The 27,742-nt window shown below is 44.6% G+C and overlaps 1 protein-coding gene across 1 annotated transcript; it reads left to right on the top strand.

The window, feature by feature from the left end:
- Positions 1-4,768: 4,768 nt before the first annotated feature.
- LOC127052395 (hatching enzyme 1.2-like) lies at positions 4,769-27,269 on the top strand. Its single transcript, XM_050955992.1, has 11 exons — positions 4,769-4,837; positions 5,075-5,099; positions 6,476-6,538; positions 7,446-7,586; positions 9,128-9,230; positions 12,728-12,742; positions 15,732-15,910; positions 17,213-17,294; positions 17,515-17,642; positions 20,001-20,119; positions 27,009-27,269. Exons 1-11 carry the CDS (start codon positions 4,769-4,771, stop codon positions 27,267-27,269), a joined length of 1,185 nt encoding a protein of 394 aa, XP_050811949.1.
- Positions 27,270-27,742: the final 473 nt, after the last annotated feature.

Genomic DNA, 27,742 nt, shown 5'->3' with positions numbered 1-27,742 from the left:
GAGAATGGTGAAATTCTTTACTATAATGGACAACGGGGGATTTTGGAGGAAAGATCTGAGCAGATCAATTTTCAATATTTTTTGTCAAAGTTGGTGGTTGGAGTTGTCAGAGAAAGAGTCAGAGATGTAAGTCTGAACAAAGGATGGGATCCCAAATTTCAGCACCACAAAAGACAATGCTTTCAATTACACATATTGTAATACATTCAGATAATGAATATATATTGTAAACCAGTCTAATTAGACTGAGCTATGAAAATAAGAAATTATTCTTGATATTGTGCTTAAAGTCAGACCTTGCAGTCATATTTTATCTCTCCAGGATACCCACCTGTGTGCAGGTGACCTGTATTGTAAAACATAGCTGACCTACATTGTTGTTCCTGTTTACTTACACACTGCATTCAGCACCAGTTACTTGATGTCATGTACTGTACTGTGTGGCATTTGTACTGCCTGTCATTAAAATGAGAAATATTGCAAAAAAACAAGTGAAAATTGTATGCTACATAATGGAGAAAGAATAAATAGTGGTAATTCATTGTGACAGGTGGTCATGGCCTGGTGGCAGCAGATTGGGAATATGCTAAAGAGCACTAATACTACTGGCATTATTTTCAGCTAAATAACTTAACCATTAGTTAGGGCTCAGTGCTTAGTAACCAATATTCACAACTTCCCAAGCAAATAGAGACCCACACACAAAACAAGAAACCATCCATCACCCTGTGAGAAACAAAGAAGCCTAGACCGCTCCCAACACACCTAGAACATTAGCAAACAAATAACCCAGTACCTCCCCGCAAAGAGAACAAGAAAAATGTAAACAGAGAACAGTTTGTATGGAAAAGACTAAAAGTCCCATTTAGTCCATCCCTTGCATTTTGGGAAGGAACATCTATGTTTGAATAAGTACATTACCACTTGAGAGACAGATACTAAATCTATCTATCATATATGGCCCCCATTACTGTAGTTGTCTGAGCACCTCACAATCTGCTTTTAAATGTATTTAGTCTCACAACACCTCTATGAGGAAGTGCTATTATCCTCACTTTGCAGGTGGTGAATGGGAGCACCAGGGCCCCTGGACTACAGAGTCATTCTCACACTCTTTGCCTCTGGTTCAATGACTGTTCCATTCTGAATAAGTACTTAAATAGTCATTGGGCCAGAGTGTGGGAGAGAAGACTATTGTCTAGTGGTTCGGGTACCCATAGGAGACCCTGGGTCTGGTCTCCCCATGCCAATCATGCTTTCATTATATCCATAGTAGAACAGCTTCAACAGGAGATATTGAGAGAGCCCCACTTCAGAATATCACATAGCTCAGTGGTTAGGGTACTCACATGGAAGACCTCTAGTTTCAAATTTTTCTCCCCTCTAGCAGAGGAGGGGAATTGAACTAGGGTCTCCCACATCCCAAACAAGAACTCTTAATCTGAGTTAGATGTTAGAAGGTGGGTGGTGGTAGAAGCACCCCCTCCTCCTGCCATTTTGTGTGACATGATGCTGGCCCCTAACTCATTTCTGCAAGAGATGCCTAAACTGCCTGATTCCAGGTGGCTGGTTCCAATTTGAGGGTCATTAAGCAGAGATAGGCAGCTCCCTGCAACTTAGATTTAGGTACCTAAGTCCAAAAGAGAGGTGGGTCTTAGCACACACCCCTGTTGTCCAAATCTCCCATTGGGTAACTGAGGTGGCTCTGTGCTCAATGTGCTGGCTTTTGTGAATTGCATTCTAAGGTGTCCATCATTCTCCATTCCTCTGTATATGGAGTCTATGCATCTAACTCAGTTTTGTTATCACAGCATGTTCCTGTGATTTTATAGACACTGCCCACTCAGGATGGCAATGTTTAAGTCCCTTCATGGATGCTACCCAGAGAGATTAAGTGACTTGCTCAAGATCACATAGGAAGCCTGTGGCAGAGAAAGTTCAAAATCCTGGATTAAGCTCTTTACTCCTGGGGAAATTCTGCAACAAAAAAATTAAAATTTTGCCCACAATATTTTCAAATTCTGCAAAATTCTGCATATTTTATTTATCAAAATAACACAATATAATCACACCAGTTTCAATTATTTTTGGTCATTTATTTCAAAACATCTGTCAGCAACTATGTCTGTAAATTTACAGACAACAAAAAAGATTCAGGAAACGTTTTTTGACAAATAGATTCCTTACTAGCCATATTAATACAGAGCTCAGCGTAATAATTCATTTAAACTACAATACAGAACCGTATTTCCCACACTCCTCAGGAGCAGTCAAAAGCTTGGGGGAATCAGGGGTAGCAGAGGAGCTGAGGGAGAGGGAAGTAATTGCTGGGAAGGAGCCTGGGTGTGAACTTGGAAGGTTGTTGGGTATGCGTGGGAAAAGTATGGAACAGGGTTTATTTGGTGGGGAAGAGGGGGATTGTTAAGGAGCTTCCCCCATGCAGACCCTGGCTGACCCCTAGCCTTTCCCATTCAGTCAGGCACATCTTCCTCTATCCCATTTGTCCCTGCACCCCATAAGAATATAAGAACGGCTGTACGGGGTCAGACCAAAGGTCCATCTAGCCCAGTATCTGTCTACTGACAGTGGCCAATGCCAGGTGCCCCAGAGGCTAACAGGTAACGATCAAGTGATCTCTCTCCTGCCATCCATCTCCATCCTCTGACGAACAGAGGCTAGGGACACCATTCTTTACCCATCCTGGCTAATAGCCATTTATGGATTTAACCACCATGTATTTATCCAGTTCTCTTTTAAACGCTGTTATAGTCCTAGCCTTCACAACCTCCTCAGGTAAGGAGTTCCACAAGTTGACTGTGCGCTGCGTGAAGAAGAACTTCCTTTTATTTGTTTTAAACCTGCTGCCTATTAATTTCATTTGGTGACCCCTAGTTCTTGTATTATGGGAATAAGTAAATAACTTTTCCTTATCCACTTTCTCCACACCACTCATGATTTTATATACCTCTCTCATACCCCCCCTTAGTCTCCTCTTTGCCAAGCTGAAGAGTTCTAGCCTCTTTAATCTTTCCTCATATGGGACCCTCTCCAAACCCCTAATCATTTTAGTTGCCCTTTTCTGAACCTTTTCTAGTGCCAGTATATCTTTTTTGAGGTGAGGAGACCACATCTGTACAAATGTGTCCTTGCATCCCCTGTCTATATGTGTACCTCCACCCCCACAGACACCGACTCCCCCCCATCTGGCCCTGCATCTCTTCTCCCATTCAGCTCATTCCCCAGTTTGTCTTCCCGCACTGGCCCTTCTGAGTCCGCATCTGGGCCCCCAGCAGTCTCATGCTGTCTGTCTTCCCGTAGTCCCTGTATTCTGACCTGGCCCCACAGGCTCTGTGAAGAAGGCTGGCTCTTTCTCTTCCCTAGCTGGCAGGAAACTGCTGCTCTGTTCTATTGCCACACAGCCCTCTGGTGGGCAAGAGGCAGATCTGCAGCAACTTTCCAGCAGAAGCTTTTTCTGTGCAAAAAAATAAAAATATGCATGGCTCATTAATTATGCGCACATGCAGTGGCACAGAATTCCCCAAGAAGTAGCTCTTTCTACTCTTCTACAGCAGAACCAGTGACAATAGATAATAAAATGGATGGTTTGTAAAAGCTCTGATACACAAGCTAAAGCAAATGGAGCTACATCTGGAAGCACTTAATAGTTGCTTGTAAAATAGTTTTCTACCCGTTTCTGTGCACTACCAGTAAAATACTGTGAAAAGAATACAATATTTTTCATATGAAGGAGTACATGCTTGACCCAATGCTGGGAGATTTTGCTCTGTAACTACACTGGCTCAAAGGGCAGCTGAGCACTGAAGCCCTGAAGAAACTGAGAATATGCCCTTAACATTTGCCTTGTTCTGACTGGGAGTTAATAAAGAAAGAGGGATATGCCTATGTTCAAATTCTAAATCTACCATTGATCCAAACCTGCCAAAAGCTTTAATGTGAGAATGTATTTTTCATGGTCCTTAAATCTGAGTAACTTGCAGTCAATGAACCATTATTGAAATATTAGCCTTTAATGTATAGCCTACAGCAGCTTAAAAGACAGAAAACACAGTGAATATTATCTGGACTATTTTTTGAAAGTATGTGTTTCCACTTGTCAGAATCCTCCAGTGATGAGATTAAAATCAGCATTGTTTTTGAAAAAGAACTATCAGAATCAGTAATTTTAAAACCAAAATTTATGGTTTTGAGGAAATAATTTACTAAATTTTATATGTGTTACACATATTTTATATTAGTGAAAACAATTTTTTGGGAATTCACTCTTTCCCTGTAGTATTCCTAACCCAGATGGAGCAGCTTTTTGATAATGCAGAACTGGAACAGAATAGAAATTAAGATGAAACTGACTAGTCTATTTTCACTGTCTGAACTGAGTGAAATGCCAAAATAAGAAAACAGTACATATGGAGAAATGGAGAGAAGTGAAGTATAGTTACTAAATTCTTTTAGTTTTAATAACCAAAAGGTATTGCAATGATTTTTTAAAAATTGTATTAATGTTCATCTGACAGTGTCCCTTCACATTTGTGATAAGGCTCTGGACACCTTTCTCCAGAGATCTCTCATGTTTGTTTTAAAGTCCATTGTTTCTCTAATTCTCTGTTTCTGGTAACTGATTGGCCACACCTTCTTGTTGCATGAATAGTCAGAATCTGGTAGAAGCACAGCAATGTACCAGAGTTTAAACAGGTATCTCCAGAACTGTGAGTCACAGTCACTATTACAAATAAGTTTTCAGGGGTTGAGGATGGACCTGAAGATTCGACTAGCCCTTTTTGCATCTCACTTTTATTTCAGTATAAGCTTCCCTATCCAGGTGAGAGTAAAACAGAAAAGCCATTCACAGATTTGTTTCTTGTATGTGATTTTTATCTCTTTGCTGGATGGCTGGGATACCTTCCCTACCCTCTACTCTTTTAACAGGCTAGGAAATAAGCTGGGATAATTATTTTTAATTAATCTGAATGTTTTGATTCTTTTCAGTTTTCCTTTTTCCAGATGTGTTACATTTCTGACAGAACTGGCATGTGAAAAAAATGTATTTTTCTTGCAGGTGAACACTGAACAAAGCTATGAAGGTAAGTGTGATTTATACAATACTAGAAAATTACTGTAATCAAAAAACCAGGAATGTATCAGCTCTCTTACTGAGCTGAAATCATTTAAATTTAAAGTACCTACATACAAAGAGCTTGGCATATCTTACTGCTTCAGGTTACAAATATTCCTAAATGGTGCTTGTGCTGCACCCTGTTATTTTTTGCTTCTTAAATGGGAAATATTCTCTCCTAATGTCCATTATTAACTCTCCATTATTAGGACTCCCTTGGTATGAAATCAGAACACTTTGCCATTAGTTTTTAGAGCTGTTCTTGTCATCCTTCCTCTCTGCTCCAGATTGAAAGCACTTTGCTTTATCGTGAACTTCAAATAGCAGCTTTACTTCTTTTGCAATTACATTTTAATCTTTATTGAGTTTCTTAACAGTTTTCTAAGAACAGCTTTAACTGAAGTAAGTTGTTTAGTGCATGTGGGAAACTAATGCACAATCCACATTAATGCAAGGTTATAATTGATATCAGGCAGCATATGAGGACATCTTGAACTGTAAGCTAGAGCCATTTGTCCTCAGAACACTGAAAGAATGATATGGCATTACACTAGTGCACACAATATTTTTGAAATGTCTATATTATATGATTAGGGTGTTTACAAATGAGGCCATTTTTGAGAGAGATCATATAGAATGGGTTTTAAGAAAGGGCAAATGATTGGCTAACAAGTGTTATTAGGACCTGATCTCCACTGTGATCTCTTTTACACTTCTACAAATTGAGTGAAAAATGGCTGAAAAATGCTACCACCAGCATAGTACAAAATTCGGATTTGGGAGCATTTTACACCCACTTTCCTCAGGTATAAATGATGATACAAAGTTCAAGACAGCGGAGAGTCAGGTTCTCAATATCTAATTATATCAGTCTAAGTATATAGCACCTTCCATTCTGAATAATCATAAACTGTTTTTGGACTTATTATTTGTACTGTAGTAGTACCTAAAGGTCCGAGTCAGGATCAGGGTCCCTTTGGTGTGAGCACTGTCCAAATGCATAGTAAAGAGTCCCTACCTCAGAGAGTTTACAATTAATTTAGGACTAAAACAAATGAGTGTAACTAACAATAGGAAGGAGCATGGGAGGGAGGACAAGGATAATTGTGATAAGTAAGAACACAGTTACAATAGATTTACCTTTTATACTGTTATAGCATCACACAAAGGATATAATTCTGGCCCGTTGAAATCAGTGGCAAAATTTCCAATGACTTCAGTAGGGTCAGAATTTCCCCTGACATTAAGAAGAACATGCCAGGTACTCAAGTGCTGTATTTTTATAATCCACTTTCTCACACTGTTCAAGCATAAAAAGTTTCACATCCTTGATATCTCTTGCAGGAGTTGCCTTCCCAGAGAGTGAGGAAGAATCTGTTTTTAGTTTAATTTTAAAATCCAATAAAGGTAATCAATTTAAAACAAAATCCAGTGATTCTGTTTCTTATGATTCTTTACATGAGCTATCCTTTATAAATTTAGCAGGACTAGGAAAAATCCTTCGAAAGATTTGACAGAACCTTGTATTGAAAGTATGACTCAGTTTGTTTAAATTACATTGTATTATACAGAATACTTTGTTCTCAGATTTCTCCTTCTTTTTGACCTTGGGTGTGCGCACCTTGCTCCCAGTGCTGTAAGTAGAGCAATATGAAATATCAACAAAATCCCCAAACCACAAAGAAGTAACCTGATTCCAGGTTTTGTTGCAAAATGGAAACTCAGAGCAGAGTAATTGAAAAGTTTGCTTAGGTTCACAAATCTTGCAAGCATAAAAGAGGCTCCATTTCAGTTGAACCCAAGTGATACTCTGTTTAGCTATGAAATGGGGCAAAACCTATGGCATTGAATATTTTTGGATCCAAATATGAAACTAAGTGGTTTTGGCTTGAATGTTTGGGATCATTCATAGTTACTGGGTCTCAAACATTGCTAGTTACGAGATGTGAAGTCAATATCATTTTTAATTTAAACTTCAGAATCTTATAATTAGAGATAGCCTGAGCTGTGAAGCTAGGATACATGCCTGGTTTCAGACATGGACTTCCCAGACTTCAAAGGTGTTCTGAATTGGGGTATAGGATCAGGCCTCTTCCTACTTCTAATCTTATGAAAATACACCCAAACTGTACAGACTGCAAGTCTGAAGCTCTGTTAGGGGATTCTCGTGACATTAGTAATCACCTGTGATCTGTTCTCACATTGACAGAACAAGGTGGAATTTCAGTCACTATATGTATAGTAGGATATACACGGATCTGTTTTTTAAGTATTTTTTAACTGACAGTAACAGTTATTTTTTTCATCTACACAGGCAGCAAGACCCGTTTATATGAAGGTGACATTACCCCAAAAAGACATCGCAATGCCATAGTCTGTCCATTTAACTGGTGCTTTTGGCCCAAATCATCTAATGGACTCGTCGTCATCCCCTATGTCATCTCTTCTTCCTACAGTAAGATTTCATTCTAACATTGCTAACATGGGTGAGGAGTTGCCAACTAGCAGCCTCCGAGGCCAGTTTTTTCTGCCCATGAATAGCTATTGAGAGCATGGGACTTGTATTTCAGCATGGAACGTTCAGCCCAATGATGCACCCTCATTAAGAGTTGCACTAATTAATGTTCTGCTGTCTCTGTCAAACACCTTCCCATAGGATAGAATGAGTCACTGGAAAGCTTCCTCCCCCTTCCCACACCTCATACCCACCCCCCCACACACACAAGAAGAGAAAAAAGGTGGCAATCTCTCCCCCCAACAGCCAAGAGGTGAAGGTGGGTAGAAGAAAGAGGGAAAAAGAAGAGAGATCGGGAGGTGAAAGTCTTCTCCTTTCCAGATGCCAGGCCAATGCTTGTGGGCATGGAGTAGAGGAGAGAGCCAAGAGATGCCCTTCCTCCCAGCCAGAGGTGGATTAAGCTGTAATAGGGCATGGGTCAATCAGGCTTTCAGGCCACCTTGCCTCCAGTACACATCCACCAAAATCTATAGGGACCTCCTGAGGAAGACTTTCTCCCAGCCTCTTCCCCTTGGCCAGATGCTACAGTGGTGAGTGTGTGGTAGGTAGAGTTTTCTCCTTCATCCTGACTCCTCTGCACAAACGTATCTTTTCTATAGATCACTCCTGATGCCACATGTAGCGTTTGGGCCCTGAAGCTGGCCTCTTAAGACAACATATGCAGTAGGTTGTGTGGGCTTTACTTCACACACAACTGCCCTGCTGTTACCCTCCTAAAGTTTCCACGTCCCTGGATGCCAGAAGGCTAACAATGGGACACAACTTTCCCTCCAGCTCTTTCCATTGTTCCTCCTTTAGAGGGCTTCCCCCACCCTAGGTGTTAGAACTGGGTCTCAGCAATTCCTTTTCCCCTGTCCCATTTGACCACAGGGAGAAGGAGGTGTCCCAGTTCCTTCCTGTAGCCTCCCACATGAGCATGTGAACACTCCAACACTACTGGATCTTTGTGCTGAGCTAGCTGATTGGTGCCTAGTTTCCTGCACTTGCTGTTAGGCAATAAGAGCCAAGTGAGGAACAGGTCAGTTGGAGATAAGGCAGACAGACCCTTGGGGTGAGCTGCTGCTCCCACACCATCACCATGGGTGATGGAACTTTGCTGCCCAAGGCTCTATGGTCTCAAATCCTTAGCTCCTTCTTAAGTCAGGGCCTGGGCTATGATGCTGTAAAGATCTTGCCTTAAAGCCTGATGTTGCCGGTGCTGTGCACAGAGAGTCCCACTGGAGTCAATGGGAGCCTTGTGTGCAGAGCACTTTCAGGAGCAGGCCCCTATTTCACCATTGCAGCTAGAATGTTTGTTCATTTATGTAAATATATTTGTTAATGAGGTGCAGCCTTAAGGCTTCTGGCAAGTTTTTAGTGCCACAGAACTAGGCTATTGCTGCCCTAAAGCATCTCTCTCTATCTCTGTTTCACACACACACAGAGGTGTGCTAATGACTCCAGTTTATATTAACTAAGCACTATATCTATTCCTCCCCCAGCTAATGAGGAGAAAGCTCTGATTGTTGGTGCCATCCAAGAATATGAGACCTTGACTTGTATTCACTTTGTAGACCGCACAACGGAAACTGACTATATATATATGTAACCAGAGTCAGGATAAGCTCTACCCTGACATCTGTTGGGAAGAATGTCAGAGAGTGTATTTGCATAGGCACACCTACCCTATTCCGGACGAGCCCCCAAAAATGTAACCCTTCTGCCCCTCTGAGTTGGCAGCAACAAGGGCCGGGTTCAGTATCCAGGGGTTCCGTTTCAGTAACCAATGCATAACCGGCTCGAGCCCCCACCCAGTGACCTGGGACCTCACATACCACACCCCCCTGGGCGCCTCTAGGAGGCAATACTTCCCCTCTCGCAAGCACGGAGTCTGAGTGTAGCAAAATCTTTTTAATAAAGGAAGGAATCAATGTGGCATCCCATTGGAGAAACACCACAAACAGGGTTATAACACAAACCATAAACAAAAACCCACCTCCAAGTACACACCCTCTCGGTGAAGTATGTGGGGCACATCGTGTCCCAAGAGGGTGTGAATACTGATCCTGATAAAATAGAAGCACTCACTACATGGCCACGTCCAAGCAACTACAGAGAACTCAAGACCTTCCTTGGGTTTAGTGGTTATTACCGCAGATTTGTGAAAAACTATGCTACAATTGTAAAACCCCTCAATGATCTTACCGGGGATATCAGTCCAGCAAGGTCAAATCTAAGACCAAGAATAAAAGGCCTTCCGTGCAGAGACACTATGGCCCCTTCGAACCCTTTGGGCCACGGTGGGATGAGAGATGTGAAAGGGCTTTTCGAGAAATCATTACTTGCCTAACTCATGCCCCAGTCCTAGTATTTGCTGACCCAAGCAAGCCATTTATCCTGCATACTGATGCCAGTTTGGAGGATCTGGGGGCAGTACTGTACCAGGAGGTGGAAGGCAAGCGTAAACCTGTAGCCTTTGCCAGCCGAGGACTGTCTGATAGTGAAACCTGCTATCCCACCCACAAGCTGGAGTTCTTGGCCTTGAAATGGGCCATCACTGAGAAATTTTGAGACTACTTGTATGGGGCTCAGTTCCAGGTGTGGACAGACAACAACCCACTGACTTATGTGTTAACAAGTGCTAAACTGGATGCTACAGGGCAAAGATGGGTGGCCGCTTTGGCTAGCTATGACTTCAGCATTTAATACCGATCAGGGAGAAGCAATGTAGATGCAGATGCATTGTCCAGGCGTCCACAGGCACCACGACTTGCTGTGATACCCACGGATGGAGTGAGAGCTATTTGCAGTGTAAGTTGCCGAGAGCCGGAGGCCCATGAGAGGCTTCATGGATGTGTTGCTGAAACTTTGGGCCTACCCTCTGAATGCGTGCCTCCTGCTTCAGTAAACTATATTGCTTTGGACCAATCTCCCTTGCCCATGCTCAATACGGCTGACTGGCAAGAGGCCCAGCTGCAAGATATTGACATTCGTGATACACTACTTGCCAAACGAGAGGGGCGAGGCCCAGCTGAGGTTGTCCCACTTACCCCAGAGGGCAAACTACTATTGAGAGAATGGACCAAACTAAAACTGATTCAGGGAGTGTTACACCGCACGACCACCGACCCTCTACAAAAGCAACGGAATCAACTAGTGCTGCCAAAAGATTACAGAGCCCTGGCCATGAGGGCCCTGCATGATGACTTTGGACATTTAGGGATGGAGAGGACCCTGGAACTTATCTGCAGTAGATTCTATTGGCCACGGATGGCTGAAGATGTTCACAGGAAATGTGAGACCTGTGCGCGATGTGTTCAAAGGAAAACTCTGCCCACGAGGGCTGCATATCTGAAGAACATCACCAGCAACAAACCTCTGGAGCTGGTTTGTATTGATTTCTTGTCTTTAGAAGTGGACAAGAGGAATATTGGGAACATCCTAGTAGTGACCGACCATTACACGCGATATGCGCAGGCATATCCCACACGTGATCAGAGGGCCACCACTGTCGCTCGAGTACTGTGGGAAAAATATTTCTCAGTTTATGGATTCCCAGCCCGGATACACTCGGATCAGGGACGAGATTTTGAGAGTCACCTTCTGAAGGAGGTGCTGAGGATAGCAGGTATTAAAAAGTCGAGGACAACGCCTTACCACCCACAAGGTGACCCTCAGCCAGAGAGGTTCAACCGAACCCTATTGGATATGTTAGGGACTTTGCGGCCAGAGCAGAAGGCAACCTGGAGCCAACATGTTGCATTTCTGGTGCACGCCTACAATGCCACAAAGAACGATGCTACGGGGGTCACCCCATATCTCTTGATGTTTGGGCGAGAACCAAGACTACCCATAGATTTGTGCTTTGGTGTATCAGAGGATGGCGATAGCTATGAAACCCATCAGCAATATGTATCCCGACTATGAGAAAAGCTACGAGATGCTTATCACTTAGCTACGTCTGCAGCTCGGAAGAACGCAGACCGCAACAAACAGCGATATGATGCTAGGGTTCATCTGCAAGAGCTCCAGCCAGGGGACAGAGTCCTGCTGCGAAATTAGGGTATTGCTGGCAAACACAAGATAGCTGACAGATGGAAGGCAGTACCTTACTTAGTGATGGAAAAGCTAGGAGACCTGCCGGTCTACAAGATCAAACCTGAAGAGGGTCCAGGGCAGACCAAAACCGTGCATAGAAACCTTTTGCTCCCTGTGGGAGAATTGTAGGCAGCCCTTATGAGATGGGCCACAACAGGGCAACTGGGCAGAACGAAGGTGCTGTACCAAAGCCGCCTTCCAACGTGGACAGCCGGCCTCCTGCAGCTAACCTACCCCTACTCAGCCCATCTGACAGTGAGTCTGAGGAGGAAGACACAACCATGGTGTATCCTGGGATGAAGACAAGATTTCAGTCTCGATCCGCTGAATCAGAAGAGAGCACATCCTCTTCCGCCCTAAACCCTATGGCAGAAGTATTTAGGCCCATTCCTGACATCCCTGAGCCACTGGTGGAACCCCCGGGTAATGACTTACACAGGCTATTGGACAGTGGTGACATACAGATGGAGGATGTCCAGAGCACCTGCGACCCTCCACTGTTAGAACTAGAAATGCAGGAGCCTAGGCCAGTATCTGAGGAGAACTCACAGGAAACCTCCCCATCCGGCACTCAAGAGGATGTCCCCCCTACCATAGCAACAGAGATTCTCAATAGGCGAGACAGGGTAATAAGACCAGTGAAACGGTTAACTTACGATGCACCTGGGGTGATTAGTGAGGAGCCTATACATTTAGCACACAGGTTTGTGAAAGCTAAAGTGGGCTATCTAATGCCTTTTGGAGGGGACCAATAAGTTGGTATAGTAGGGAATGTGATTTGTCGGGACGACAAATTCTTGGCTGGGAGGAGGATGTAAGCAGAGTCAGGATAAGCTCTACCCTGACATCTGGTGGGAAGAATGTCAGAGAGTATATTTGCATAGGCACACCTACCCTATCCCAGACTGCCGAGCTGTGGGACTGCTTGGTGACAAATGACTCACCCTCAGTTGGGTGGTACTTGCTAGACAAGGGACATGGGTTCCAAAACCCAGTGAATTGAGAGAGGCTGGAGACAGGTATCTGTGCCTGGTGGTGCAGTCGCCTTGTGGAGCCAGAAGCACCAGTTCCACATCCTCCTCTCTCCACTGTGGAATGTCAGAGTTGATTTTTTTATTCCCTCAAGAATCTAGATACAGGTTACTGAGCTGAACTCACTTTGGGCTAATGGTGCACTAGCACTGGGGCTCCCCCACTAAGAGCTGAGATCACTAAGAGCTGAGATCACTAAGAGTTGAAATCACTAAAAGAGCTGAAATGACTGAGCTGAGAGCACTGAGTACTGTGTTAACTAGTGGGGGAGCCTGAAGTTATACTGTGGAACAGAGCAGCTGGTGGAGTGGAGCAGTTGCGAGGACGACTGGAGCGGATCACGGGACAGCTGGTGGCAGCGGAGCGGCTGGCAGAGCGGAGTAGCTGTGGGACAGGTGGAGCGGCCCACAGAGCGAGCGGAGCCGAGCAGTTTGCAGAGAGAACTGGAGCAGCTCATGGAGCAGAGCAGCTGGTGGAGCGGAGCAGTTTCTGAGGACAGCTGGAGGAGCAGAGTGGAGCAGCTGGTAAAGCGGAGCAGTTCGTGGAGAAGGCAGAAGCAGAATCCACGGAGAGGCAGGACAGTTGGCCCCGGACCACGTAAGGTGCCCCTTTCTACCCAGGCTGGAGGGAGGGACCTCTACAGATAAACTCTCGAACTCTGGGGTGGCATTGACCAGAGACTTTTGGGTTGTTGGACTTTGGGGTGATTGGACTTAAAACCCTAAGGGGAAAAAGGACAGTGCCAAACGTACTTGGAGGTGGGTTTTTGTTTATGGTTTGTGTTATAACCCTGTTTGTGGTGTTTCTCCAATGGGATGCTGCATTGATTCCTTCCTTTATTAAAAAGATTTTGCTACACTCAGACTCCGTGCTTGTGAGAGGGGAAGTATTGCCTCCTAGAGGCGCCCAGGGGGGTGTGGTATGTGAGGTCCCAGGTCACTGGGTGGGGGCTTGAGCCGGTTATGCATTGGTTACTGAAACGGAACCCTTGGATACTGAACCCGGCCCTTGTTGCTGCCAACTCAGAGGGGCAGAAGGGTTACATATATTTCTCCTAAGGATGGGTAGGTTCCAATGCACTGAGTCTGTCGCTTTTTGATTTATAAAACTAATTGTGAGTAAAATGAGTGCTCCTAGACATGAAGCACTACTCACTGGCTTCATCCAGAGCAGATGAAATAGATATTAAGCAATCAGACCTTCCTGACGTTGTTGATGCACCTCAGTCTTGATCTGCAGCCCCCCTGCTATTCCAGTCCTACCTCTCCGCAACAGCTTAATCCATAGGCCATGTATCTTGACATATGGCATCTCCTGCTATTCCTTTCATGCTTACTCCCCAGTGCAGCCAAAGAACCTCAGTTCTGACCTGCAGCACCCCGATGTTATAACAGAATCTGATCCCTACAGACTCCTATTAATTTCAATGGACTTTGGATCAAGTCACTATTCCTGACTCAAAGCAAGCATAGACCTGGCCCTTCTTGAGTAGAGACAGCCAGTGAATTGGTCAGTGAAACAGGTAGAGACTTTAACAGACCTGTTTTCACTTGTGATCTAAAGTGGGATTTTTACCTATCTCTCTGGAGGTGAGTGTTCTTAGGTTGGCATAGAAACTGTGAAAGGTACTGCAGTTTCCACATGCCGTTCACAGCTCACACATTTTGAAGGGTTTTTAACAATTTCTTTCTTCTATGGATTCTGTTCAAGAGTAAAATTATAGCTACAAACCTGCTCAAAGTGCACATGAATGTTGGCTGAAAAGTCAAAGAATATCAGGGTTGGGACTTCAGGAGGACCAATTGCCAGACAGATTTTTACTGCAGTTCCTGAAATGGCTCCCTCAAAGGATTGAACTCCCAAGCCTGGGGATATGGCTAGACTTGCAGCTGTACAGCGCTGGGAGTTAAACCTGTCTTCGTACAGCTGAGTAAGGAAAGCCCTGCAGTCTGGCCACACTACCAGCGCACTGTCGTGGCCACATTTGCAGCATCTGCAGCGGCATTGGCAGCGGTGCATTATGGGCAGCTATCCCAGCGTTCAAGTGGCTGCAACATACTTTTCAAAAGGTGGTGGGGTGGGGTGGAGTGTGGCCGTGAGGTTGGGGGAGAGAGAGAGTGGATTTTTGGAGTCAACATTGTGTCAGTAGCTGCCTTTCACGTTCTGACCCCCTCCCCCACCCCTCTCTCACTCACTGAAAGCAATTAGCCTCTTTGTTTTTTTCCTCACAGACCAGGTAAGCAGCCTTCCCGAAAAGGACCCCCCCCTGCCCGCTGTGCTGCTTCTCTCCTCAAGCCCCCTACCTCCCTCTCTCTTCAAGCAAACACTAGCTGTGGGAGTTCCAAAGGGAGCCCCCCTGCCTCTGCTCATTTACAGCAAACAGGAGCTGTGTTTGGGTTTTTTTTGATAAGCAGCTCTGGGAGCCCTGAGTTCACAACAAAACAAACAGAGGCATCACAACAAAACAAAGAGAGTTATCTTTCTTTACTTAGGATTATGGGAAGGTTCCGGAGGTCAGTTACAGCATAATAAGATTATTCCCTGTTTACACTGGCATCCCAGCGCTGCAACAGCAACGCTATTCTCTTTATTCCTCTCGGGGAGGTGGAGTACAAGCAGCGCTGTAGCCAGGGAGATACAGTGCTGTATGTGCCTTGCCAGTGTGGATGGGGAGTGAGTTACAGTGCTGTAAAGCCACCACCAGTGCTGTAACTCTCAAGTGTAGCCAAGGCCTGGGTTTAGCAGGCCAATGCTCAAACCACTGAGCTATCCCTCCCCCCAAGTCTAATCACTGTGCAAGAATTAAAAAAACCAACCCCCCCACCCCACAGGAACAGAAAGGTTTTGCTAGCCAGAACAGTTGATTCTTTCTGCAGCAACAGCCCCTGAACCAGTCAGCTGTGAATTGCAGTTAGGGTTAGCACCAGCCTTTGGGTTTCATCAGTGAATTCTGAATGATATTCTCTCATTCTCTAGCTGCTGGTCTTACTTTGGAAAGGTTGGGGGCTCCCAGGTGGTGTCGGTGCGCAAAGGGGGTTGCATGAGAAAAGGAATCATTCAGCATGAACTAAACCATGCACTAGGGATGCTGCATGAACAGAACAGGAACGACAGGGACAAATACGTAGTGATTTCATGGCAGTACATTAGTCCAGGTATGTACCATATTATATACTTGAACTAGTTTGACCGAGAGAGAGAGAGAAATGTTATTAACTCAGCCATTCTGAGGCCTAAAGTATTACGTTCAGAATCTGTAACTTATCCTCAAAGTAAATTCCCCACTCTCATGGGCTGACTGTGCAAAAGCGTAGAGCTGGCCTCCCTACTGAGTGCCCAGAAAAAGGTGCAAAAAGTAAAAAACAGTCTGTAAATATCTCATCCTGATGATCATTTGAATATGGATTTACCTAGCTCTTCAACTCTGTGTGTGAAAATAGAAGCACTGCACTGTAATTTCTTGGCATTCTTTATTCTGTTTATTTATATGGCCACCATCACCATAGTATCATCCCTCCATTAACACCATGAGAGGCAAAGAAATATTATTAGTCCCACAACACCCTTGAGACATAGGCATTGACTCCGTGGGAGCATTCATGGAAAAAAATTAGTGGATGCTTAGTACCCACTGGCAGCCAACTCCCCTCCAGCCCCCCCAGCACCTCCCACCTGCTGGCAGCCTCACTGATCAACTCCTCCCCATCCCTCCCAGTGTCTCCCACCCACCGCAGATTAGCTGTTCCATGGAATGCAGGAGGCACTGGGAGGGAGGGATGGAGGAATGAGGACAAGGCGTGCTCAGGGAAGAGGGCGGAACTAGGCAGAAGGATGTGGGGCAGGGGCGGAACAGGGGTGGAGTGGCACAGGGGCAGGAAGGGGTGGGGTGGAGTGGGAGTGGGAGTGGGGCCTGGGTCTGAGCAGGGGTTGAGCACTCCCAGGGAAAAGAAGAAACTGGTGCCTGTGTCCTGAGGTGCTATTATTCTTATTTTACAGATGAGAAACTGAGGCACAGAGTAATTAAATAGCAGAGAGAAATTTTGTGGCAGAACTAGGAATTGTTCCCCTATATCCTGAGTCCCAGGCCAGTGCCTTAACTTCATGGCCATCCTTCCCCATTCAATACAAACATGCAGAGAGTTTAGGTAACCCACAGGTCAGAGTGTGTTACACATCCCATCCATGCCCAGTCCACGAACACTATGGGCACAGAGGTGGATGTAAATCACATACTGACTAGTGGGTTGCACATATAATGCCAGATACACAAATGTAGATGACTGTAACCATAGATCTAAAGCATATTACCTTTTCATTTCAGTATGTGATTGGCTCTTACTGCAAAGTGTGAAGGATGCTATGTTGATTTGACGTAGAAATAGAAATTGTTGCTGTGCTGATTTAGTTTGTTACTGGACTATGATTCACCTTTTAAAACGATGTATTGTGACTGACAGGTGATTTTTATCACTTTAAGCCAACCAGAGCTAATAACCTGGGCCTCAAGTATGACTATTCCTCCGTGATGCACTATCACAGGTAAGAGAATAAGGTTAGGTTGATATTGCACTATCAAACACCGATTGGTTAGTAGCATCTGAACTGTAAATATAAACAGGCAGTGTTTAATTTAAAAGTATATTTTTCATAATATTACACTCAACAACCGTCCAAATTAAATAACTCTGCAGAGTTTTGAAGGTAAAACAATAGAACAACTCAGTGAACTTCTAGGATGTTATTCCTCATATCGCTACAGATTTGCTTTCTCCAATACATCTGGAAAGGCAACCATTACACCGTTCCATGACAGCACAGTGCCCATTGGACAGAGGTTTGGACTGAGTAACCTAGATGTGGCCAAAATCAACAAATTATATAAATGTGGTAAGTAAGCCCAATATTATTCCTTATTCATTTTAATCCACTCTTGGGCTATGATCTCATGCTTTAAAATTAAAAATATTTTGTACAGGCTCTGAATGAAGCAATACAATCAAAATGCCACAGAGTCTAGGCCTGTGAGTTCATGGCGCAGATCTGTGGATCAGTTGGCATATACTCCCTTAGAAGATGATTGCAATCTTTGATAAAAATGGGTGAAATGTGAAATCCAAATGATAGAACAGCATTTTAAAAAATGTAACTGCTCATCATATTGGTTTTTGCAAATCAGCTGGGCAGTTAGGGAGAGCCTGTGTAGAGATCAGACATTCACACATATCTGTGCAGTAATGCACGTTTTAAAAGCCATTTGTGGATATGGATGGCATTTCTGGAATGACAAGAGGTAGTTCCTCTGGAAAAAGTTCCAGGATGAGCAAGATGGAAGGAAAGATCCTCTGGAATAACCAGCCAAACAAAGTTAAAATCAAAGGCCCCCTTCTAAACACTGTTTAATTTAAGTATATAGAGCCGTGGTTCTCAACCCGCAGGCTGCCTGAAGCCCAATCAGCACATAGCTGCAGCCCATCTGACATCCTCAGGGCACATAACAAGCTGCATATGAAGCCAACAATGGTAAATAGGTTGAGAACCACCAATATAGAGGATAGCATATAGAGGTAAAATTAACCCCAGTGCAGGTATGCAAATCTCTGCACATAGGGCTTATGGGAGGCTTAGCTGGTGCATCTCTGGCCTTTTCCTGGGCCCATGCACAGTAGTGAATTTCACCCTGGAAAGTATATATAGGGCCAGATCCACCCTAGGTCCCATAACAGCTTGTATGGGTAAAGACCTTGGCAACAGATGGCTGGGGGGAGGCTGAAGCAGCAGACAGCTGCTGGGGATTGGCCCAGACTAAGAATGTGGTATAGCCACAGGTTGGCCAAAGGATGCATTGATTCAGTAGCCTTCATCAATAGGGCTTTTCTGTAGCCCCAGAATATCCCACAGCTGTTGTAGCCTCAGCCATCGACTAAAGCTGTCTCTCTCAAGAGGAAAACCCTGATAAAGTGTTGCAGCTTCATTATTGACCACCATGCCTCAGGATGAATCCTTCCAGTGAAACAGGGGACCGACCAGGTGAGCATATGGAGATGTCATTTCTACCACCCTACAACAGGTTGAGTGAATGTGCCCCCTAGTGGTTATAGATAATCAGAAGGAGACATTCCCTTCTGGATTCCAACCCTTTGTAAGAAGTCAAATTAATCTGTCCTCCCTTACATGTGTTTCCATATCAGATTCTTTACTCTGTCTGGAAATTAAGAATGTGTATATCATACAGAGCACTTAATTCTATTATTGCTTTTTCTGTGCATCCAGTATCATTAAGATCTTTTCATTCTCCCGTCGTCAGGGATCCATAGCACTTTGCTCTCTAATGTGACTGGAAGTTTTTCCTCTACTATCTACTGATTGTCATACCAAAAGAATACCAACTCTGTATGGCTGATTCGTATCCCAGCAAACAAAGTAAGAAATGGTTATGGAATGAAATGCTCTTTGCTGACTGTGGAGGGCTAACTGTGCAATCGGTTTCCAGGTGCTCTTATAAATGACCATTGAACTTATTAGATAAACATTTTAGATGAAATAGTTTTACTTAAGCAATTGAATTTATAATAAAATCAACCCAGCTGCTAGGAGTGAACTGTTGGAAGAGTTGGAGCTGTGGTGTTAAATTCTTCCATGATCTTTTCTCCAGATTTTCCTGCAGTTTAATTCCTTATATATCCAGTCTTCCTCAGACTGTGCTTCCAACCATATTCTAGTTTATGACGGATGCAGCAGGAGAGACACTGTCTTTCTGAACAAATTGGGTCGACCAAAGCAGCTCCCCTCAGTAGTGTCTTCTGGGAACATGATGCCTGTGGAGTTGGTCAGTGATGGCACCGCACTGCCCAAATTTAAGGCTTCTTACAGTTCTGGTAAGTCTCCAGTCTCTCCCAGTAGGCCTGAGACCATGTCTGACAACTTTCATTTATGCCTCAGAGCTGTGGATGATTATTTTAAATCAAACGCAAAACAAATGAAATTTAAAATGTTCGAGCAATGATGATGCAAGGCGTAGCCATTACAATGGGATGGAAAAAATCCTTCAGTGGGTGTATTTTGTGCAGGCTGCTCAACCCCTCTTTATGCTGTTAGAGTGGCATAAGGAGGCCTTCTTGTAAGGCATAATCCATATCAATGTGTGCATAAGTTTATGTGTCTGTATGGACATCTCTGCGTGGGAATCTGTGTGTGTTTGTGCATAAGGGGGTCCCTATGTACATTTAATCCCTTTTCTGTTCCCAGTGCAATGTGGCAAGACTTTAACTGCCATGAATGGGAAATTTGAGTCTCCACTGTATCCTTCTCACTATCCTCTGCTAACAGACTGTGCCTGGATAATGATAGCACCAGAAGGATCCAAGGTGAGCTGAGGTTACTTGCTGTAGGGTTGCCCTGGAGATACAAGCAATGGCAAATCAAATGGATTCTGCCCACTGTAGAATATCCAGCAGCTGTTTGGAATGTCTAATTATCAAACTGGAAGGGCATGCTTCTCCACTGTGCTCACTGAGAATCTTGGCGCTGCCCCTGGCTCTTCTCTGCCCAATTCAGACACAAGTTAAGCTGCAAAAAGGGGCACCTTTAGGGTTTACTACTCCCAGAAAGCCTTTCACCAGTGAAGAATGAGGCATAGCAGACCATCCTTCTGCCTCCTACCTTCCCCTTCTGTCCCCACCCCTGACTTGCCCCCTCTTTTTCTACCCTGGTTGATACACAGGCAGAATTCTCCAGATAATTTCTCCAGCTGATTTAAGTTCATTTTGTACTGCAACCTGTCTGGATTTAAAATATCTGTGTAAGAGGGTTAGTTTCAGTGGGCACAGAACTGAGAGAGAACATTCTTGAACTTGCCTTTTTCAAAGACAATGATTAAGATTGTGGGGAACCGCACCTACTTTGCAGGTAGGGGATCATCACCTGCCTACTGGTGCAACTCATAGACTCATAGACTCTAGGACTGGAAGGGACCTCGAGAGGTCATCGAGTCCAGTCCTCTGCCCTCATGGCAGGACTAAATACTGTCTAGACCATCCCTAATAGACATTTATCTAACCTACTCTTAAATATCTCCAGAGATGGAGATTCCACAACTTCCCTAGGCAATCTATTCCAGTGTTTAACTACCCTGACAGTTAGGAACTTTTTCCTAATGTCCAATCTAAATCTCCCTTGCTGCAGTTTAAGCCCATTGTTTCTTGTTCTATCATTGGAGGCTAAGGTGAACAAGTTTTCTCCCTCCTCCTGATGACACCCTTTTAGATACCTGAAAACTGCTATCATGTCCCCTCTCAGTCTTCTCTTTTCCAAACTAAACAAACCCAATTCCTTCAGCCTTCCTTCATAGGTCATGTTCTCAAGACCTTTAATCATTCTTGTTGCTCTTCTCTGGACCCTCTCCAATTTCTCCACATCTTTCTTGAAATGCGGTGCCCAGAACTGGACACAATACTCCAGTTGAGGCCTAACCAGCGCAGAGTAAAGCGGAAGAATGACTTCTCGTGTCTTGTTTACAACACATCTGTTAATGCATCCCAGAATCATGTTTGCTTTTTTTGCAACAGTATCACACTGTTGACTCATATTAAGCTTGTGGTCCACTATGACCCCTAGATCTCTTTCTGCCATACTCCTTCCTAGACAGTCTCTTCCCATTCTGTATGTGTGAAACTGATTGTTCCTTCCTAAGTGGAGCACTTTGCATTTATCTTTATTGAACTTCATCCTGTTTACCTCAGACCATTTCTCCAATTTGTCCAGATCATTTTGAATTTTGACCCTGTCCTCCAAAGCAGTTGCAATCCCTCCCAGTTTGGTATCGTCCGCAAACTTAATAAGCGTACTTTCTATGCCAACATCTAAATCGTTGATGAAGATATTGAACAGAACTGGTCCCAAAACAGACCCCTGCGGAACCCCACTTGTTATACCTTTCCAGCAGGATTGGGAGCCATTAACAACTACTCTCTGAGTATGGTTATCCAGCCAGTTATGCACCCACCTTATAGTAGCCCCATCTAAATTGTACTTTCCTAGCTTATCTATAAGAATATCATGCGAGACTGTATCAAATGCCTTACTAAAGTCTAAGTATATCACATCCACCGCTTCTCCCTTATCCACAAGGCTCATTATCCTATCAAAGAATGCTATCAGATTAGTTTGACACGATTTGTTCTTTACAAATCCATGCTGGCTATTCCCTATCACCTTACCACCTTCCAAGTGTTTGCAGATGATTTCTTTGATTACCTGCTCCATTATCTTCCCTGGCACAGAAGTTAAACTAACTGGTCTGTAGTTTCCTGGGTTGTTTTTATTTCCCTTTTTATAGATGGGCACTATATTTGCCCCCTTCCAGTCTTCTGGAATCTCCCCCGTCTCCCATGATTTCCCAAAGATAATAGCTAGAGGCTCAGATACCTCTTCTATTAACTCCTTGAGTATTCTAGGATGCATTTCATCAGGCCCTGGTGACTTGCAGGCATCTAACTTTTCTAAGTGATTTTTTACTTGCTCTTTCCTTATTTTCTCTTCTAAACCTACCCTCTTCCCGTAAGCATTCACTATACTAGACATTCCTTCAGACTTCTCAGTGAAGACCGAAACAAAGAAGTCATTAAGCATCTCTGCCATTTCCAAGTCTCCCGTTACTGTTTCCCCCTCCTCATTGAGCAGTGGGCCTACCCTGTCCTTAGTCTTCCTCTTGCTTCTAATGTATTGATAAAAAGTCTTTGTGTTTCCCTTTATTCCCATAGCTAGTTTGAGTTCATTTTGTGCCTTTGCTTTTCTAATCTTGCCTCTGCATTCCTGTTATTTGCCTATATTCATCCTTTGTGATCTGACCTAGTTTCCATTTTTTATATGACGCCTTTTTATTTTGTAGGTCACGCAAGATCTCAAGGGTAAGCCAAGGTGGTCTTTTGCCACATTTTCTATCTTTCCTAACCATCGGAATAACTTGCTTTTGGGCCCTTAATAGCGTCCCTTTGAAAAACTGCCAACTTTCCTCAGTTGTTTTTCCCCTTAGTCTTAATTCCCATGGGACCTTGCCTATCAGCTCTCTGAGCTTACCAAAATCCGCCTTCCTGAAATCCATTGTCTCTATTCTGCTGTACTCCCTTCTACCCTTCCTTAGAATTGCAAATTCTATGATTTCATGATCACTTTCACCCAAGCTTCCTTCTACTTTCAAATTCTCAACAAGTTCCTCCCTATTTGTTAAAATCAAGTCTAGAACAGCTTCCCCCCTAGTAGCTTTTTCAACATTCTGAAATAAAAAGTTGTCTGCAATGCAGTCCAGGAACTTATTGGATAGTCTGTGCCCCGCGGTGTTATTTTCCCAACATATATCTGGATAGTTGAAGTCCCCCATCACCACCAAATCTTGGGCTTTGGATGATTTTGTTAGTTGTTTGAAAAAAGCCTCATCCACCTCTTCCGCCTGATTAGGTGGCCTGTAGTAGACTCCCAGCACGACATCACCTGTGTTTTTTACCCCTTTTAGCCTAACCCAGAGACTCTCCACCCTTCTGTCTCCTATGTCCATCTCCACCTCAGTCCAAGTGTGTACATTTTTAATATATAAGGCAACACCTCCTCCCTTTTTCCCCTGTCTATCCTTCCTGAGCAAACTATACCCATCCACACCAATATTCCAGTCGTGTGTATTATCCCACCAAGTTTCAGTAATGCCAATAATGTCATAGTTGTATTTATTTATTAGCACTTCCAGTTCTTCCTGCTTATTACCCATACTTCTTGCATTTGTATAAAGGCATCTAAGATACTGGTTTGATCTTGCCTCCCAGCTTTGCCCTGACCCTCCTTCCTCTCTGCCATTATAGCCCGTGCTCCCTCCTGTTTCCAACCCATCTCCCAGGTCTTGTTCCCCACTTACCTGTGGGCTTTGCTCACCTGTCCCCGTCGAACCTAGTTTAAAGCCCTCCTTACTAGGTTAGCCAGTCTATGCGCAAATAAGGCCTTTCCCCTCTTCGAAAGGTGAGCGCCATCTGTTCCTAGCAGTCCTTCCTCAAATAGCATCCCGTGGTCGAGGAAGCCAAAGCCCTCCTGGCGACACCATCTTCGCAGCCAGGCATTCACCTCCACGATGCATCTGTCTCTGTCCGGACCCCGACCCTCAACAGGAAGAATCGAAGAGAATACCACCTGCGCTCCAAACTCCTTAACCCGTACTCCCAGAACCCTGTAGTCACTCTTGATCTGCTCAGCGTCACACCTCGCAGTATCATTTGTGCCCACATGGATGAGTAGCATGGGGTAGTAGTCAGAAGGCCGGATAATCCTCGACAATGCCTCTGTAACATCTCGGATACGGGCCCCTGGCAGGGAGCATACCTCCCGGGATGAACGGTCAGGGCGACAGATGGGTGTCTCCGTCCCCCTCAGCAGAGAGTCTCCAACCACCACTACCCTACGTTTCTTATCAGTGGTGGCAGCAAACCTCCCAGCCTTAGGGGTACGAGGCTTCACCCCCTTAACTGTTGGGGGTGATTTCTTCTCTCCTGTATCAAGAAGAGCATAATGGTTATCTTTTACCACAGCAGGAGGGTTCGCAGCAGCGGTGGTGCACTGCCTGCTGCTAGAAGTAACCAGCTGGCTGTGTCCACCCTGAGCCTCCTCCTCCACTGGTGTGTCAGATACACCCTGAGGCATCTCCTCCTCCACTGGAGTGTCGGTAGTCCTGTCAACTGGGACAGCACCGTCAGCTGTCTCCACATGGATACTGTCCAGGAATTGTTCATGGATATGGATGTTCCTCAGCCTAGCCACCTCCTCCTGTAGGTCTCCCACCTGCTGCCTGAGAGATTCCACCAGTAGGCACCTTTCACATTGGATGCCACCCCCAGCCTGGATATCAGTAAGTGGAAATTGCAAATTACAGTCTTTGCAAGCCCACACCAGAATCTAGGTAAAAGCATCCATGCTTTGGGACTCTGTCTGGCTACAGGCGCAGGTGGAGGAGACAGAAGCAGTGCTGGCACAGGTGTTGCGGGTCCTCCTCACCATTGTAAGCCTCCCTCTGCCAAACTCTCTCAAATTCCCATCTACAGCTCCCTGTCCGCTCTGCTCTGCTGTAAACAGAAAGGTTTTCGATGTGTCTCCGTTTACAGGTTCAGGGGACCAATGGGTCACAGATGAGACCGACAAGGGACCCCCCCTCCCTTCCTACTCCCCTTCCAAACTCCCTTGCAAAACTCTCTGTTAGCAGCTCCTGTTCGCTAAGCTCCCTGGTCGCTTGTGCGCAGCTTTATAAAACCCTGGCCTGAGTGAATGCCCCGCCCACTGGTTAAGGCTCAGCCAATTACCAGAGGCTTCTAGCTTTCAAATCTTCCTAGTAGCTCCACCTCCCACTGCCAGCTACAGCACACGGTCCCTCAAACAAACAAATCAAACAGACTGACAAACACAAGCTCAGCACACAGCAAGTAACCCCCAAACACACACACAAACCCAAACACTGCAGACAGTCAGTCACTTACCCCACAGATGCTGTATGTGCTCCTCCTTCACCTGGAGAACTCCCTTATGGAGGAAGGGGGAACAAATGGAGGAAGGCTTGAATTTTCTGACCTGTTTAAACATCTGCTTTTTTAAAGTAAATCCAAACCAGACTAATGTTTTTGTGTTTCTAGGACACACAGGGGTGAAAAGATCAGAAGTACTTGTGGCACCTTAGAGACTAGCAAATTTATTTGAGCATAAATTTGTTAGTCTCTAAGATGCCACAAGTACTCCTGTTCTTTTTGTGGATACAGACTAATATGGCTGCTACTATGAAACCTGACACAAGGGTGAGTGAGTTGAGTTAACGGCAATTTCACCAAGATATAATGAAATATTGCTGGAATTTTCCAGATAGTAAACCAAATTAATGCAGATCCATACATCTTTATCTCCAAGACTATAACAGGGCTCAAAAAAGAACTAGATAAGTTCATGGAGGATAGGTCCATCAATGGTATTGGCCAGAATGGGCAGGGATGGTGTCCCTAGCCTCTGTTTGCCAGAAGCTGGGAAAGGGCGACAGGGGATAGATCACTTGATGATTACCTGTTCTGTTCATTCCCTCTGGGGCACCTGGCATTGGCCACTGTTGGAAGACAGGATACTGGTCTAGATGGACCTTTGGTCTGACCCAGTATGGCCGTTCTTATGTTCTTACAGTCTCCAAAGGGGACACATTAACATGCTGACTTAACACCTGTCAGTGTGAGCCCATCAAGCCTCACAAGCAAACAGGGCTGAGCCTAGTTAATATTTGAATTGGACACCTCCAAGGAAAACTCAGGAAAATGCAGGAACATAAGAACATAAGACCAGCCATACTATGAAAGTGGTGTTGGTGACTCAGTATGTAGCATTCACTCTTCTGAGTCAGAAGTGACCTATTGCCACAGCATGGTGTTTGCTTTGTGGATGGCAGTGCCGTCTTTCAGATAAAATTTCACATTGAGGTCCAGACCCCCTCTGGTTATTAAAGATCCCATGGTACATTTTGTAAGAGTTGGGCCATTAGGCCTTAAAATCTTGAAAACAAGCATCACCTCTTAAGGGCTCTGAGCCAAACGATGACAACCATGTTCAACTAGCTCCCAGCTCTTTCTTTCTCTCTGATCTTTCATCCCTCATCACGGCTTCTGAATAAACCTTCTCAGACGTCTCTGATGCCCCATTCCTCCAACCTACCACGGTACCCTCTCACGTCTGCCCAAACTCTTAGAAACTGGCCAGACGTGATTAGCCAGTGCACGTAAGATTAGCATTGCTGACCTGTCCACATTTCAACTTGAGTAATTACATTCTACTCACCTAAATATCTTCCCCCATTGGATATGGATTCGCCCTCCTTTCCTATTACAATTGTACATATACAGTCGTTGTGCAGCAGAAAGCAATTGCTGTGGTGCACCATCAGTGATGAGTGTAAGGGATCCCTTTGTATAGTTTGGATGAAAGGGACTATCTAAATATTGTTGTTATTTCCAGTGGTGCCCACATTGTGCTAGGCAGTGTACAAATGCTAAAGGCCCTGCCTAAACAGCTTGTTATTGGATAAATCACCAGCTTACTCCTGCAGAGAATTTGGCTCATTATTAATTGAATGTTTTCCGGCGCCCTAACCCATCCAATAATATCTCAACAGGCTGCCATTCATGACTGTATGATTCACAGAAATGATGCACTGAGAACATAGTGGAGATGTCCACTTTGCTTGTCTCTCACTGACAGATATCATTGACTATATTGTCCTTCCTTCTGGAGGATTCCTTTCAATGCCAGCATGACTGCCTGGTTATTTACGATAGAGGTACAATCACAGCCCGTTCTGAGGGTAAATACTGTGTGAATGACATAGTTCCAGGCTTCCTCTCCTCTGGGAACTCAGTGCTTGTCCAGTTCCACAGTGACTACTTCCTGCAGTATTTTGGATTCCAGGCTGAATACTCATTCAGTAAATATGAAGGCAGTAAGGAACGCAGTGTAATCTAGTAAACTGAGCGTGGGGTTGGGGGCCAGCAACCCCATAATTCTAATCCCAACTCTGCAGCTGACTCACTGTGTGACATCAGGCAACATTTTCAAAGCCTAAAGTTAGGCTTCCCCTGATTTCAGTGGGAGCAAGAGGTATTTAGACCTGGAAATCAGGCAACTTATTTCAATGCCTGAATATGATTCTAGGAGTCTTACTTCTGCCCAAGTTTGAAAATGTTGGTCTTTGGCCATAACCTCTGCATCTGTTTCTCTATCTTCAAAATAGGTATAGTAATTCCTGCCTTGCAGACAGGAGGGTAGTGTGGTTTAGCAGTCAATGTTTGAAAATATAAGGTTCTGTGCAATACTAGTATTACTACTTTGCAGTAGAGTATAGTGGTTAGAGCTGGGGAGGGGGACTCAGGTGACCTGGGTTCTAATCGCAGCTCTGACAATGACTTTCTGAGAGTCACTTCCCGTCTCTGTGCCTA

The sequence above is a fragment of the Gopherus flavomarginatus genome, chromosome 5, assembly GCF_025201925.1.
Source record: "Gopherus flavomarginatus isolate rGopFla2 chromosome 5, rGopFla2.mat.asm, whole genome shotgun sequence".
NCBI classification, from domain to species: Eukaryota; Metazoa; Chordata; order Testudines; family Testudinidae; genus Gopherus; species Gopherus flavomarginatus.
Note: the sequence above shows the minus strand (reverse complement) of the source record. Positions and strands in the feature narration are given on the sequence as shown.

Coding starts and splice junctions, on each gene's coding strand:
- LOC127052395 (XM_050955992.1), top strand. CDS start 4,769: ATGGACCTGAAGATTCGACTAGCCCTTTTTGCATCTCACTTTTATTTC. Junction 4,838..5,074: donor GTATAAGCTTCCCTATCCAG/GTGAGAGTAAAA, acceptor TTTTTCTTGCAG/GTGAACACTGAACAAAGCTA. Junction 7,587..9,127: donor TGTCATCTCTTCTTCCTACA/GTAAGATTTCAT, acceptor TTCCTCCCCCAG/CTAATGAGGAGAAAGCTCTG.